The sequence below is a fragment of the Scomber scombrus genome, chromosome 11, assembly GCF_963691925.1.
Source record: "Scomber scombrus chromosome 11, fScoSco1.1, whole genome shotgun sequence".
Classification (NCBI taxonomy): Eukaryota; Metazoa; Chordata; class Actinopteri; order Scombriformes; family Scombridae; genus Scomber; species Scomber scombrus.
This window is the reverse complement of record NC_084980.1, coordinates 28,666,354-28,682,943: the sequence shown is the minus strand read 5'-3', so window position 1 is coordinate 28,682,943 and position 16,590 is coordinate 28,666,354. Positions and strand designations below refer to the sequence as shown.

At 38.5% G+C, this 16,590-nt stretch overlaps 1 protein-coding gene across 1 annotated transcript; it reads right to left on the bottom strand.

Moving 5' to 3' along the window:
- Positions 1 to 2,229: 2,229 nt before the first annotated feature.
- Positions 2,230 to 16,001, bottom strand: cavin4a (caveolae associated protein 4a). The gene is made up of 2 exons (XM_062428288.1): positions 15,594 to 16,001; positions 2,230 to 2,835 (listed from the first exon to the last, which is right to left on the bottom strand). The coding sequence occupies exons 1-2, from the start codon at positions 15,999 to 16,001 to the stop codon at positions 2,230 to 2,232; spliced, it is 1,014 nt and encodes a 337-aa protein (XP_062284272.1).
- Between the last annotated feature and the right edge of the window lie 589 nt (positions 16,002 to 16,590).

The following is a 16,590-nucleotide window of genomic DNA, read 5'->3' as shown; positions in this document are numbered from 1 at the left end:
AAGCTCAAATTATAAGGGACTGCGTTACTATAAGCTTCATGCAAAGTTTTTATTAGTTTTATCTCTATAGTTAGTTATGTGCTGCTTACTTTAACTTAAAGCTGCGTCAGGATTTTATCACTGTTTGTTTGCTTGGCTGAGCTTTATAGTCAAACTTTATTTTACATTCTCGTGGAGAGAGAGAGAGAGTTTCCAAAGATAGCGACTGCTTCAGGCTGAATATTGGAGGAAATGTGCCTAAAATAAGCACAAGAGTATTTTTGTTTGATGGACTTGTGCAGCCATGAAAAACATCAAGTCTCGGCTTTGAAAGGTTCACTCAGTGGAAACATCACAGCTCTGACATGAATACTGGGACCAGAATGATACACATATTTTACTTATTTATGTATTATTAATTAAAGTAAACTAAGAGGAGATGTTAGGGGAGAAATTAAAAGTTTAAGAGGTTTAGAAACATCATTGTGAAGTTGCCTTATGCACCAGTTTCTAACCTTTAAATGTGGTTTTCATTGATATCTGATCAAAGTTGATTCTAATGATGCTAATAATGAGATGAATTATTACAATTTAAAAGACTGATGCTCAGTAGATGCTCTCAGGGGGTTAATGTCAGTCAATTGACTGGAATTAAAGCTCTTCTTTGTTTGTTCTACTATTAAAATGATGTCTTTTGTTCATTAACAGACAAACATTTCAGTTGATTTATCACAAGAATAAAACAAGGTGTCAACATGTTTAGTGTTTCTGACTTGAGGTCCCATTTCATTTGCTCTTTTAAATCTTTCAAGCCTCTGACTAAAGCGTGTTTGGGAAGGAAAATTACCACTTGTGTCACCAAAAATATGTGCAAAACCTGTGGTGATAAGTTAATAATAAGACATTGACATACTGAAACATGTTTATTGTTTCCTGCTTGAGGTCTTGTGTTATTCACTCTTATCCAAATGTAAAGCCACTGATTAAAAGGTGTTCAGAAAGGAAAATTCAACATTGTCCTGCTGTTATTTTGTAATTACCACTTGTGGCAGCAGTGGGCGCTGTTCAGCAAAATTAACATATTCTCCCTCCAAAATAGCCTGATTGCAGACCTTTGAATTTCTACCTACATCTCCAATTAACTAGTGACTCAAAGGTCAGCCGGTTTTAGAAACACATCATTTCCCTACACAACTAGCTAGTTAGGTACCAGCTATAATCCTGAAATAAGAGAAAGAGATAAGTCTGAAATCTGTGTATTTCTTCAACAATCATTATGTAAACTGCTGCTAAAGTAAACTAAAGTAATTTAATGCTAATTTAATAAATGCAAACCATGTTATACCAACTCTCTGCCTATCATACAGCCAAAGCTAAACTCCAAATAACTATAAATTCAGTTTTAACCCGCTTGATGTGAAGCATTCAGCATGATTTATAACAGTTTAGCCTCAGTGGATTTCTGGGTAATGAAGTCCCAAAGCTTATTCCTCTTTGCCTGGTGCAGCTTTAATGTTTGTCTATGCGATTACTGATGCTGCTTTTAAGCACCACAGATTCTTTCCTACTAGATTTGTTTCTCGTACAGAAGCCAGTCTGACGTTGAATCCACTTCTTTTTTCTTTTTTTTTTTTAAATCACTAGGCTTCTCAGAGACCAGCTGAGGCCTGCTCGGACTTATTTCACCCTCCTTGTTTTGGCAGTATGTACAACATTATATGTACATCCAGATGCACAAACCTCACATCAACGTTAATCATCCTTCTTTAACTTTTTTCAACCGTTTCATCCATCTATCTTCTCTGTCGCGCCATCTTGTGCAAATAAACCCAAACATATCACAAACAATCCCGTGTCTCTGTAAAATTTTGAACTCACAAATTCATCAGTTTAGTCCATTTAGGAACTATTTATCTTAAATCCCAAACCTGAATTCTTCTTAGTGCATGAAATAAATAAAGATTCTCACATTCACGTCTGTGTTTGTATCAGATTAAGTGGTTTTAAATTATAAAGTTGTTCAAAATAAGTCAAACATTTGATTTGATAGAGTAATTAGACTTGAATTAGACTTGAATTCACACCTTGAAATAGATTTTTGGTGTCAGTACCAATACCCAACTCAAGAACTTATAAATCGTCCATCGATGTTAACCAATCACAGACCTTCTCTCTAACTTCTGGGCATTACGAGCTTCCTCTAATGTCCATTCTCCTCTTCATATCAGCGCTGCGGCATGGTTGGCCGATCTACTTCCTGTAATCGTCCTCTTCTCCGGCTATCCGGGTAGCGCCGACCTCATCCACAGGTCCCTCCCTCTTGGTTTCCGTGATGACCTCGGTGTAGGTGACGGCCGTGCTGTCCTCCGAAGCGTCCTCTTTGTGGGCCTGCGTGTGGAGGTCAGACTCGGCTTCGGCGCCTTCCTGGCCCTCGGCGACGGCTCTCTCCTTCTTCAGCTTGATCTTGAAGGTCTCTTTGGTAGGGGCTTTCTTGGCGATGTTCTCCTTCATACGCTCGCCAGAGTGTTTCAGGCGCTCACCGGCTTGGTGCATCTTCTCCCTCCTCTCAGGCGATATGACTTTCTCGCCCAGGTTGTGGAACTTGTTGCCCAGGTTGTCTTTTTTTTTATTCATGTTCTCCTTGGAGAAGGCGGCCTTCAGGGTCTCCCTGCTTTTCACCATTGACTTCTTGATGCGGGTGGCTCGTGAGGGGTCAGACTCCTCCACGCTCAGGTACTCTTCATCGGAGGAGAGGTCAGCAGGGAGATCATAGGAGTCGGGCTCGATCTCCAGTCCATCCAGGCCTGTTCCTTTAGGACCCTTAGTGACAGCCACTGATGGGATCTCTGTCTCACCCTACAGAGAAGCAGAAAGACAAGACAGAACTTTAGTGTCAAATCAGGAAAACACAGCATCCAAACGGCTCCAAAGAGAGAAAAACAAGACAAGCGAGAAGTTTAAAGTACAATTTACCAAACACTGTTTATACCCAGGTATGCACTGCATTAATATTGCTTGTTGTATTTAACTATACAGATTTATCCCAATTTTAACCCCAAGTTGGTTACTTCCAACTGCAGCCATTGTCATCTGATTTGCAGTTTGAGGTCACAACACCTGATTAATTACACGAATGATCAACAGCGATTGGTTCGATTTCTGAAATGTCCGAAATTTTGGTCTGGTATCTGCAGTTTGAGCAGTTTCACAGTCTCACATTTCAGCATTAGATGCATCACAGTGGTGAATAAGAATCACAAAAGTAGAGAATAACAAACATGGTGCAGGTGAGAGAACACATTGTGTGAACAGAGTCTATGAAGACAGGGTCGGGAAGGTTTACACAAGGTAAAAAGGTGTCTTTCGGTTTATTTGCAACAATGCCAAGTGACTATCTTGTTTGTATATACATTTTTGAAATAGTCAATGGACAAATCCTGTTCAGTCCCCCTGTCAGATACAACAATGTACCGGGGGCTTGTGTCTGCTGAAAATCAGAGCGAAGAAGAACCTGTTCCATGTGAACGCTCAGTGTGAGCATCCTGACTGGGGAATTTTCTAAACTTCTGTTAAAGCTCAGATGTATCCGACTTCATATTACACCAATGGCTGAATATCTAGCTAGTTAGGACAGCCCATGTTAGCCTAAGTCCGTAGTTTTGTCAATGAAAAGTATTTCTAACCCTCACTTGACCAACTCTGTGAACATGAATCTTTTCCATCTATCCTATTTGACGTGAAAGTGGCACAAGCCTGGACCGACTCTGTACTGGACTCACTGAGAAGACACTGATATCCACCTTCTCATTTGAATGTGGGGGAAGACAGCAAATATATCCACAAATGCTTCTGGTTTGCTCTTTAAAGTTTTGCACCAACCGATTGGTTAAGGGAATGGCACCATGCCTGGGTGTGGCTGGGTCAACATTCAATTGCACTGTACTCTGCACTGTACACACACACACAGATGAAACTGATATCCATCATCTCATTTAACTCTCTCTCCATCAAGTATAAAATGTTATGCTGCTCGTTGAGATGATGCAGGTCCCGATAGAGAACACGATACTCTGTCAGACGGACCTGCAGCCTCATGCCTCTGAACACACAGGCATCTTCATGAGATCATGTTTTTCTATTATTACAGATGAGGAGAAACTGAGACTCATTCAGACAGGAAGCTTCTGGCAGGAACAACACCTGTAACTCAAGACAGCTGGTAATAATAATGACACCATCTGTTTATAGCCATGCTAGCTGTGAGCTTCACCAACATGTTTAGACTGAAATATCTCGACCAATATTAGATGGATTTACATAGAATTTTAATATTTATGGTTATAACAGGATGAAATCTTCTGAATTTGTTGATGCCTTAACTTTTCATCTAGTGCCACCAACAGGTCACTAAAATATCTCCACATTTGATTTTATGATTCCCAGGTGATGTATCCCAATAACAGATTTAATACCTTATAATACTTTATGACCCACCACCTGCAAAACCACTCACATTCCCATGAGCCTGAGCTGTATTTTGTGTTGTCTGCTAATTAGCAAATTTTAGCAAGTTAGAAATGTTACTATGTGTGAAAACAAACTGGATTGGGATGCAAAGTCCATGGAAAGACATGATTAGCAGTGAATTTGCCCGGGGCTGCACAACTTGGAAATGTTTCAACTTGAGTGGAAAATCTGCATGTATGTCGGAGAGCATTATGAATTTACTTTATAAACCTACAGAGACAAGAGTAAAAAAAGGAGAGAGACTGGAGGGAAATAACAGAAACAAATTGAGTTTCTGGTGAGTTCAGAGTTCATTTGGAAGATGAACTGAACACAGATCAACAGTAACACTGAAACATTCAGGGCCAGTTGGCAGCTTGCTTACAGCTAATGTACGGTTGGTGTTTAGGCTGTATAATACATTCGCATAAATAATGCAAGGCAAGAATTCATATTGACCTTCCGAACAAACCTTTTGTGTTAGCATTTAGTTTAAGTTTTCTACTGACCATTTTCTAAGTCATTGCATGAACTTCTATATAGATTTCCTTCCTTTCTGGCAGCTACTAACTTATTGTGTTTATTTCCCTAAAACTCTGCTCATATGACCTTAAAACTTGCTACAGATAGACAACATACTGTCAACTTTTATTTTATTGTTGCAGCATTGTTATAACCTCCATTTCAAACATCTTTATTGTTGCATTAAAGGAGACGATAACATAGTTAAATGTAATCTTCTTTCATGAAAAAATGTAATTTACATTATATACTGCATGCTTAGTGCAATTTTAACCACAGAAGAAATATAACTTAAAGGAGAATGGTAATTTATGATGATTGTTTAATATACATCTGTCAATATAAATTAATTACATTTCAGAATTCTTGAAATTGTGATGTGATTAAGAGTTATCATGTTAAAAATAATTGTTAAATTCAAAGTAAAATCTTTCACAGCATCTGAATACAAAACAGCAAAGTCTTTGAAAATGATCGGACTTTGTTGTTGGAAAAGATAAAAAATGTTATAATCTGTTTTTAATGTGATTTTAATAGTTTAATGAATAACATTAGTTCACTTATATTGAGGTAAAACTGACAATGATCTTTGTGGTTACTTTGTATGAATTACCTAGCCTTCTCTCAAAAGATACCAATACCCATAAAAAAAGAGATTAAAGTCTGATGTGTCTCTTGATGGCTGACAGAAACAGCCCAGCTCCACCTGCTGCGCCCTACAGGTGACTTTGGATGCGAAAACCAATTAATCCTAATTAAGCTTCGGCCACCTGCAACGATCACACTCATTAATCAGGGAGGAGTCATCAGAGCGAGTCCGCGCTCTGTGAATGACACAATAATTACAGCGGCAGGCAATGTGGGTCAAGGCGTGTATTAATAACCTCGGATTGGGGGTTGGGGTGGAGAGAGAGAGAGAGAGAGAGAGAGAGAGAGAGAGAGAGAGAGAGAGAGAGAGAGAGAGAGAGAGAGAGAGAGATAGAGAGAGACTGAGCCTAGTTTGATTTTAAGAACACTGTCATGATATTAACCCACGCACAGTGAGGAGCAGACCACCTGGAGCTTCAGTGCTAAATTAAAATGTGGTAGCACAACTCTTCTCCTGCACCAACACTCTGCTTTATTCACCAAACTTTTCTGGCTATCTCTCCTTCATCAGGGTAATGTCTGTTACTAATCATATACGTGGGGAACTGAATCTATACAAGATACCCCTTCCACCTCTTCATACTGATTGAACATAACCAGGATTTTTCTACTAATATTCTAAAAAAAATGGCAGTAATGTTCTCTCAAGGATCCTTGATACAGTATATGATCTGTGGTCGTAAGGCAAGGCAAGTTTATCTGTTAAACACATTTCAACAACAAGGCAATTCAAAGTGCTTTACATAAAATATTAAACGATGGGATATAAAAGCGACACACTGCAATATAAAAAAGACATTTACATACAATTAAAAGAGTTACATTGGAAATAAAATTATGCTAAAAAAGAATAAGTATTCACAAAACTTAGCTCCTAAAAAAAACCCCTGAAAATTAGGGATGCACCAATTGTGAAATTCTGGATCGATACCAATTTTTAAACTAAGAATCTGGCAGATAACAGATTTCTTCCCACACCTTTTTTTTTTGGATGAAGTTATGTTTTTGTTGTTAATTATTCCACAGGGAAACAAAGACATCATTGTTTAAAAAAGTAACTGAATTGTTTTTAAGTAATTCAGCTCATCATGACACTATCTGTGCATGAGCACAAATTGATGAAACACTGCTTCAAAATCCCTTAAGCCTGCTGTATAATTAACTACTTCCATAGCTACTGTTGCTACTACTGTCTGAGTCTGACTGTCCGACTACAAATAACCACAACATCAGCCACTGAAATCTGTGAATTGTATCTTATTTACCGATAGGCTGATGTTAGTCAACAACATATTTGGCCGATATATCAGTGCAGCCCTACTAAAAATAACGTTGGATAAACATTTTAAAGTAGCTCGTCAGTCTGAGAGAAGTTAGAGAAGGTCCAGACATGCAGACAATCAGTCAGCTGAGTCAGTGTTTAGAAATATAACAAACTTTTAAAAGCATATTTAGATGGTGGTCAAGTTAAAAGTCCAGTCAGCTCACCAACAAATCAAACAAACTCGATGATGGTTTGTACAATTCTCTAGAAAAATAAAGTTTTCAGGGCTGTTATCTATTCATCAAAACCAAAACTGCTCTTCAGATCCCACTTTGTTTGACATTTCTTTAAGTGTACATTAAATAATCACCGACTGCAATAACTGAATAAATAAAGCCGCCACTGATGGATTACCCGGTGAGATCTGATGAACTCCGCTCTCATTGAGGACCCTCGACATGCATACCATGTTTATGATGTGCGATCAAAGTTTGATTTATGATGCTGAAGTTGTTGGTTGGAACAGAGTCATCAGCACTGCAAAGCTGCATGTTCCCCCCATTACAATAAAGTGTAACTCAGCACCACCAAAACATCTCTCCTCTCACTGAATATCTCCACCTGAATGTGCCTCCTGGCAGATCCTAACAGGTCAGGACTCCTCTGGTACTCTCTTAAATATCGGCTGTGTTTTGACCAGCTGGGAGTCATTTCCTTATCTGAGAAGCTTGTTAAGACTCTAGAAAACCTGACCTTTATAACAACTCTGAAATGTTCTCAGTAGTCGAAGAACATTTGATCTGATAACGTTTTCCAAGGAACATAATGTGGAACATGTTCTCAGAGTGATGCTATTAGAAAAACTGATATAACTTTATATATAAAATGTTTACTACAAGAAGAGTGATTCCCAACCAGGAGGCACTCCTGTGTATAAGTCAAGATTGTGCAGTGGATCAATGAATTAGAAAAAATAAAGAAATGACTTAGCGGACAGGATCAGTTAGCTCAGTAATGTAATAACTATTCCATAAATGGCTGTTTTTGTTGTTGGTTTTTTTCCAACCAATCAAGATTACACAAATTAACTGTCTTTAGACTGAGACCGGCTGATTAAATGAGTCAAGCCTAGTGTGCTCCTGCTTGGTTGGAATGAAAACCTGCAGCCACATTCTGGCCCTTTATGGAATAGTCTGGACATTCCTGAGTTAGCTACAAGTAATGTACAAATTGTATAATGTATATTGATTGATAGCTTAAAGTGACAGGGAAATGGTTTATAGAGCTGTAGTAATGGATGAAAGTTCAAAAGTTGAAATAGCAAAAAGTAATGCATCACCAGCTGATGTGTGAGTTGTATGAATGAGTTCAGGTAACTGGGCTGCATCAGGCTGAAAATGCTTGGAAGAAGAATAACAGCAAACAGCAGAACGTCATACCAACATGTAACGATGCAGGAATATTAAAACATGCAAAACGTTCATTGAACTTTATAAATCAAAAATGTTCAGAACGTTCTTGATGACCTTTTGTTTAAATGCCTGTGAGCAGTTTAACCTAGCTTCTCTCATTGCCACACAACAAAAATATCACTAAATAAAACCCATTAACTTCTCTAAAATTACACATCGTCCTCTAATGTTGTGAGCAGCAGCAGAGGTGGACTGGCCCAAAGTGTAAACCAGCAGCCATTTGTCTTTTTCTTATTACTGCCCACTGTCCCAGCCTTCATTATTCAGCCACTGGCGACGACTGTCTCTAACAAACCGCTTGTTGCTTCCTGGCTAAATGACCGGAGCTGAAGCTCTATATTAGGAGATGAAGGGAGCCCTCAGAATAACCGACAGCACATCAGTCATAAGGAAACTCAACACTGCGACCGTCTCCTCTGCAGGCAGGGCCGAGAGAAAACCAGACTGAGCTAAACCTGGATTCACTGTACAGCTGAGACACAGAGGAGTGGGCTGAATTATCTTGTATCTGAAAACATAGTGTTCTTAGAAATTAAATGATACAGCTAAATATCCTCTAAATGAAGGGTCCCCACCCTTTTTTGTGCATATTTCATGAAAACTGTCTCCAAAGAAATAGACACAATAGGTTGAAATGTCAGTCGCCCAGAAATGACCTATAGTTACGCTTGAGTGACAGACGCCATCTAGTGGCCATAGTAATACTGAATGAGACCCGGAGTAGTGGATTAATGTATTAACCTAGCAGTGGACTTTGCCACAGGAGGTCGATGTTCGTTTCTTGTTTTCAACTGCAAATCAGTACATCATCACCTAACATTGAAGAATAAAGCTGGTGATCTTTTTCTTCTTGTCCATAAAACTCATAAACCAACAATGAACTGATCTACTAACAAGTACTGTGTATCTTATACCTCTGTGCCGTAGACCTCCATTCTTGTCCGAAAACTATGAAAAACACATCAATGAGCCACACGGCTGCACAAATCACATATTTGGTTGTTTATTTGGAGGAGCTGATTGACATGGACATAATTTCTTCTTCCATATATCTTTCCTCATAATTTCAACATGTTCAATCAATCAATAGAAATATCATAGTTGCGATGTTTGCACAAGGAGGCGAGAGGATTGTACAACCCATAACTGCAATTTGCGGGTGATAATGATTTGTGAAACGAGGCACTTTTCACCATTTGCGATCTGCGTATCATTAACATCCATCATTGGTCCGTGAACTCAAGATCTGACGCCCTGACCACATCATCATGTCTGTGACTTCAAACACCGTTACACATCATCAGTGTTGGGACATAAATATGGTTAATGATGTAGCAATGCTGTGGTTAAGGTTCAGTTTGATCTTCGAAAATGATAAAGAATATCTGAGTGGAAACACCAGAAATTCTTTGTGTAAAACTAGTTGTGTGGATGAAAAGCAAGTTTAAACAGACTGAGTGAATTATGACGCACTATTAATCACAGCTGAAAACATCAGATTTGTAACGTTTCTCAAATGTATTTTAAACAAACAGAAATATCATATTTCCATCATGATTTTCCATCATTTGAGCTTTGACTAACGCTCTTTTAATGACCTTATTTTATTACGTGGTGTTCTTCTGCAACGGTTTAATGGCACCAACATCAAAATTAGCGCCACCTGCTTATTTCCTAAAATTGTCACAATGGCTGAGTTTTCTGAAACTACTTGCACTACATTTAGATTGAAAATAGCTCTTATGTCATTATATATTACTCTGCTTTGTCTGGCAATACCATCTTTTTGTATCTATTATCATTCTGCATTATGTCATTTAAAATTCTGGGCCAGATTTACCCTCTGTAGGGTTAATACAAGCTACTGAGCTCCAGTTTCTTTCACTGTCTGATTGATAGGTCTTGGTTAGTGGTAACTTGAGGAAGCACACATACAGTATCTCCATCTTAAAAGCACCAGGAAGCTTGAATACAGTTTAATGCAATGAAAAAGTCCTTCAAACAAAAAGAGGACCCCTCTAGAGGAAGAGACCTAAAGATTCTGGGTTCATGCATTTTGTATTGTGCTTCAGTGATACATACCAAACAGATTTCTTATTTTTTAAACTACCACACTGGCTCATTGGCTGGCATGTCAGACCGTGATCCTGGCCGACAGCAGTTTACAGCGTGTCCCCGTTGGCAGAGAGGGAGAATGTGGAGATCCCAGAATAGGTCTCTCTGTCACGGATCCTCAGCAGCTGCTCGGAGCACATAATGCTCCGGTTACTATTCTGAAGTCTGGACGTTAACGAGGACGGCATCTCCATGTAATACTGACTGCTGAATGTATATCTGCAGATATACGTAAAAGCGAGTGCGTTGCAGACTTGTAGACTTGCACTGTTCCCTCATGGACAACAAGGACATTTAGTTGGACAATTCAATTATAATGGCATTTAATTTCATAAACATAAAGAAGTCTTGGTATTGTCAGTAGAAAACTTGAAGATGAAGATAAGGATAAGTAACGATTACAGATTAGGTCCAGTACACTAGTTATCCAATCACTATGAAGCTGAAATGTATATCTTGAAATTGTACTCATTTGCCCATTAATTAAGGTACTTGTAATGCATTTTAAGGCAATAATTAGTGGATATATGATCAGATTGTAATATATATTAAGTTATTTTAATACGATTATCTGCAGTTTACATGGACCTTAAATACAGAAGATGATCCGATAAAATCTCCTTAATATATTAGAATGATTCATGTGGTCAATAATCATCCCAGAATTGGCTTGAACTTCTTAAAAAAAAACAGGCAGCCCTTAGTTTGTACCTTTTAATCATGTAATAACTCTTTAATCTACACAGAAAAAGTCAGACTAACATGTTAAAATGCTTTCAGGGGTAAATTGATAATACATAATTTTATAGCACTGCTGTTTTTTAGTGAGTGCCACATGTGTCAGTATGTGATCTTCAACATTTCACTTAGTGACATCATATTCCTGACTGATGGAAGTTCTGGAGTTCAGTCAATATAAAGCACAATTTATGAATTTGAGGGCATGAAATACTGTATTAGTTCAAGAAAATGAATGAATGAAACCTTTTACCAAACAGTGGTGCACCTTTGTTTACAGTAATCACTCCAAGGCGCTAACATCAATGTGAACGAGTAATTTATGCATTGATAGATTAGAGTTCTCATCTTTTTGGTCATTATTGTCATTTTCTAAGAGGACACTGCTGCAAAAAAATAATCTTGATACAAAGCACAGAAGATTAGACAACTGAAAAGTGTTTAAAGTGTTAAAACCTGTACTAAAACAACGACTTCTCTAAAATCGAACCAGGCTCTGTGTGGTTCTCATTATAAATCTGACACCATTTTCCTCTTGTCCGACCAAAGCTACAGTCGCAGCGCCTGCAGCAATGACTACAGAGCGTCTTTGATCGCCATTCAAACTGTTGAGTTCACACAAATGTCTTTTTTCTGTCTGTCATACCACTAGCTGCTTCCAGAGAAAATCTCACAGCTCTGTAATTCAGTGCTATTATAGAGTCTGTCCATCTCTTCAACATGGACGGCCTCCATCGACAGCAGTGCCTCAGAGTATTCTCACTCTATTTGCACTTGTAAAAGGACGGGTCATTTGTGTCTATTTGTAGATAAGACATCTCGTTTGGTCTATTTTTCAACCCTTCATGTTGAAAGATGACTCAATAGGAGCATTTGTTCGTGCAAATGTTGATGCTTGTGGTTTCAAAAAGCTCTTAAAAGGCTCCAGACAAACACTATGTCACTTTATTTTCACCCTATTTCTAACAGGCAATGTTGAAAAATTGGCAGTGGCAGTATTGAAAACTTATTATATAAAAGTGAAAATTTAAGCCCTGTATTCAAATTTCAAAGTAGTTAACTTACTTCAATGTGGAGCTTTTGATTCTAACTAGCATTGTCAAAATGTACGCAGTGATTTTTGAATTAAAGTGAAACATTTAATGTGTTTAAAATATTTACATGGTTAACACATTACTGTTTATCAGATGCTGTAGTGAGCTCAGTTTTAAAGCTATATTGAGGATAATGTATCAGATGAAACCAGGTGACCTAAGGCATCAATTAATACCAACCATGTCATGATAGCTTGTCAGGAAGGGGGATAAATATCGCTCCAAAGTTAGGCTGAATTTTAGCGAGGGAAAAGAGTCCATTTGAACTCTCTATGTGTGTTTCATGCATGAATCAGAATATTTTCCTTTTTCCTATTTGTATTGTATATTTGGACTATTGTGGACCATGTTTAAATTCAACTGGCACTTGAACATAGAGCACATTTATTATTATTACATATCATTTATATTAGTGCATAAAGGAAATCATTGTCTTCTAAGATGCGACTAATCCAATTTTTATGACACTGATAGTTTGGCACTTTAACACATACACCTGGGTTTTGTTATTATTTCTGTTAGTGCATATAAGAAATGGCCTTTCAAGCTGATAGTCAATAACTTTGATGGTTCTATTGGAAATGTGTAGTTCACAGGAGAAAATCCTGTGTTGAAAATGGGGGAAAAATGCTATTAAACAACAATATTTAAATGTATTGTCACGGTGTTGATTCTACATTGATTCTATGACTTTACATTTCAATATCCATTATTACAAGATTCAATATTAAGAAGAGGACAGCGATCAATCATGATTAAGCTCAGCAAATTGTGCTATTAATGTGTTGTTTTAAACTGATTGACAGCCCTAATTATAACTATTTTATATAATACTAGATGGTTTAATGAATAAAAAGCATTATATTTTAATTGCTATATCTAATGATATAAATATATCTGTCAGGTAAATGTAGAAGTACAATGTTTTCCTCTGAATTATTGGGGACCTTTTGTAAGTTAGTACAATAACAATGAGCAACATGATTCACTATTTTTTTCATCAACCATCATAATCAATCTGTAGCTGTTTGAGGCCCTTTTAGCTGCTTTAGTGTGATCTCGAAATGTAAAGAGTCTTGACTAATTGCTGAGTTCGGTGAAGTGTTTCAAATCAGTAAAACTCTGAAGTGAATCATCTTATTTTCACATTTCACCTGACCTGATTAAGGTCGTTTGCTCTCAATGTTAACGAGGATGCTTTTCTAGAAATTGCCAGCGTTACGGAGACGAGTGCTCTTAAGTGTCGGACTGAAACTACCATTCATTTCCTCACATCCCCGCTCGCCCACTCACTGCACCCACCACTTAATGAATTGAGTTCATTTGAGTTAAGATCTCGCTGCTTGTTTGGCAAGGAGTTTGTACCGCCTGCAGGAACTTCTCTACTCTGTTTTTGATAATTAACTTAATTATGCTCCAGTTTCTCGTAAACGTGAACAGAAACATGAACAAGACCTCTGGATCTGATTAATCCAGAGTGGAGCTGCCCTGTCTTAGCAAACAGTGTTTTTAGTGTTGACTTAATTTAGATATTCTTATAACCAATTTTCCCTGAAAACCAATTTTCTCCTTCAGCTTTGTGAATAGTTAATCAGCACCTTTGAGGTCCACATAAGGGGACCTGTATTAAACAATGTCTCTTACTTTGAATAAATGACAAGCAGATACTGAGAGGGTCACTGCAGTGTTCCTCAAATTGAATTGAACTTTTTATAGACCTTTTCAGTACCTCATAGAATGTAATTTAATACCTTTTTCAGGGTCAAAGAATGACAGAAAAGGGACAATAAGGCCTGTAAGTACATGAATTTATTGACATTTTTATAACATTCTTGTCAGTACTTCCCATCTTTGCTTTACAACCTCTATCAATTCAATTAATTGACTAAAATGACACTATGATAGCCAACTTTTCTGTTCTGAACAGCTATAAACACAAACTCAAATGAACTAGTTCTTTCTGAGCATAACTGAGCCTTTTACTACATTCTTGCTATGTTAGATGGATATTTTAAACTCCTCGGTCTTTAAGACTTGTAGTTGACATGATCCAGTCACTATCTGCTCAACCCTCTGAACTGCTCTCCGTCTGTTTTCAGCCCTCAGCTCACTTCTCATTGGCCAAGCTGTCCACCAGATGCCAACGGACTTTCCCTCCTATCCCCATTTACCCACCTGTCTCCACTCAGTAATTGTCTGCACCTGCTGCCCATTCGCTCATCAGCTCCTACTTGCTTTGTACCAGTCCTTATCCTTTGTTCTGTGTTGTTCCATTGGAGTTGCTTTATGGGATAATTGCTTTCTATCCATCCTGAGCTTAATCCTGGACTTTATCTGATCCCACTATTCCTGTGATTTTGCTTGTTTATCACCCACCACTATAAACTGGTTACCTCCTATTGCTAACGTGTGTTTTTTCTTTAGTAATAAATTACCTTCTCATTTCACCTGCTTGTCTCATACTGTGCATTGACAAAATTACACTTCAACCATTAAATTTGCGTTTACGTACCAACAAGCGCCAAGTTGGATATATCAGAGCTTTCAGAAAAGTCCCAGTTTAATCGTAGTTATGACTTAGAGGTTGACATGAATGCTAGTTGGAAGCTCATAGTCAATGAACTCCAATATAACGTGAATGCAGCATTATGGTGAGGGAGTCAAAATGTTTAAATGCACCTTTTTCAGTCAAAGTTTTGGCTAATTTATGAGAGATTTCGGTACTGCTGCTTTTGTCTTTGCTTTTCTCACTGGTCTGAATGGGCGGGGCTCAGTTGGACAAAGTCCAAGTATCAAATTTCCATTCATCAGTTTCTATTTAGCATCATTTCAATAAAAATACGACAGTAGTTTGGTTGTTTGCCGATATTGGCACTGGTATCTTGTTAACACCCAGGTTGGAAGTCACGGGATTAATCCAATAATCTAATGGATTAATATCTTATATATTTTAGATTAGTCAATTACTTATTGAAACGACAAGATAAAAAATAAAGGAATGTTTCTGAACAAAACCCAAATACCCATTTAAAATGAGGGAACACAAACATTTGAAAAGCTGAAACTAGAAAAGCATTACAACTAATCGATAGTCAAACTGTTTTGCCATTAAACAAACTGCATTTTTAAAAGATATGAACTATTAATTTGGTCCCTCCAGTCATGATTATAGGTGTTATCATTTCTACTGTTTAAAGGTTGACAAAAACTCAACAAACTTAGCAGCTCAACAAATTCATCCAACCCTTTTCTTACCTGATAGATGACGACACGGAACTTGTTGCGGGTGAGCAGCTCATCCTGCGTAGTTTCAACCTTCTTGACGCGAACATTTTGCTTCTCAACGCGTGTCCGGACCTCCTTGACGTTAGCGCTGACCTTGCGGGTCTTCTGCAGGAGCTTCTCAACGGTCTCACTGGTGTCGTTGTGGTCCTTTGCCAGCTTCAGGACGTCGCCCTGGATAGACTTGATGTTGTTCTCCAGATCCAGCTGACGTTCCTCCATTCGCTGCTGGCAGGACTGGACATTGTCGATGATTCCAGCCACCCGCTCCAGCAGCGACAGGATGGTCAGTGCGCTGATGGGGTTCCCGGACTCGTCCTCCACCCCGACGATCTCCAGCTTCTCCTGGACTCCTGCTGTGCGATACTTGTGCTGATCCATTGCAGTGTTTTGAAGATGAGGGCCTTAAATCTGACTTGCTTCAAATTTTTGCGACAGCTGACTTGAAAGTCGCAAATTTGTGGTTTAGTTTGGGGAAAGGGACGAGGACCGTTGGGGTTACCAACTGGGAGACCGGAGAGTGGCAACACCCAACCACTATGACCCAAGCTCAGGTCTGGAAAAAGGAGAGAGAGGAAACTCAACCTATCCCTTTTAAAAAAAGGCAACCTGATTTCAGCCCCTCATCAAGATGTGGGCCAGGCGGTAATGCTCACAACCCCGTGGCTAAAAATAAAAACTCTTTGTAAGGCGACACTGGGACATTTTGGGAAGAAGCAAAGCAGGAGATGATGGAAATCCCCGCCCCTGCTCTTCTTTGTTAGACCCACACAGACTGATTCATAATTTTCCGTTATTTGCACATACGCTAATACAAGCAGCTGTGAATCATGTACATCAACAACAGCTTAGGAGTCATTCTGTAGCTCAGCAGCAACAGATGCAAAGAGGCCACAGTTGTCTGGTCTGATTACACAGAGCTGGAATGTATTGGGGATTAAACATTGCAGCGCTGCCCTTTTTACTTTCC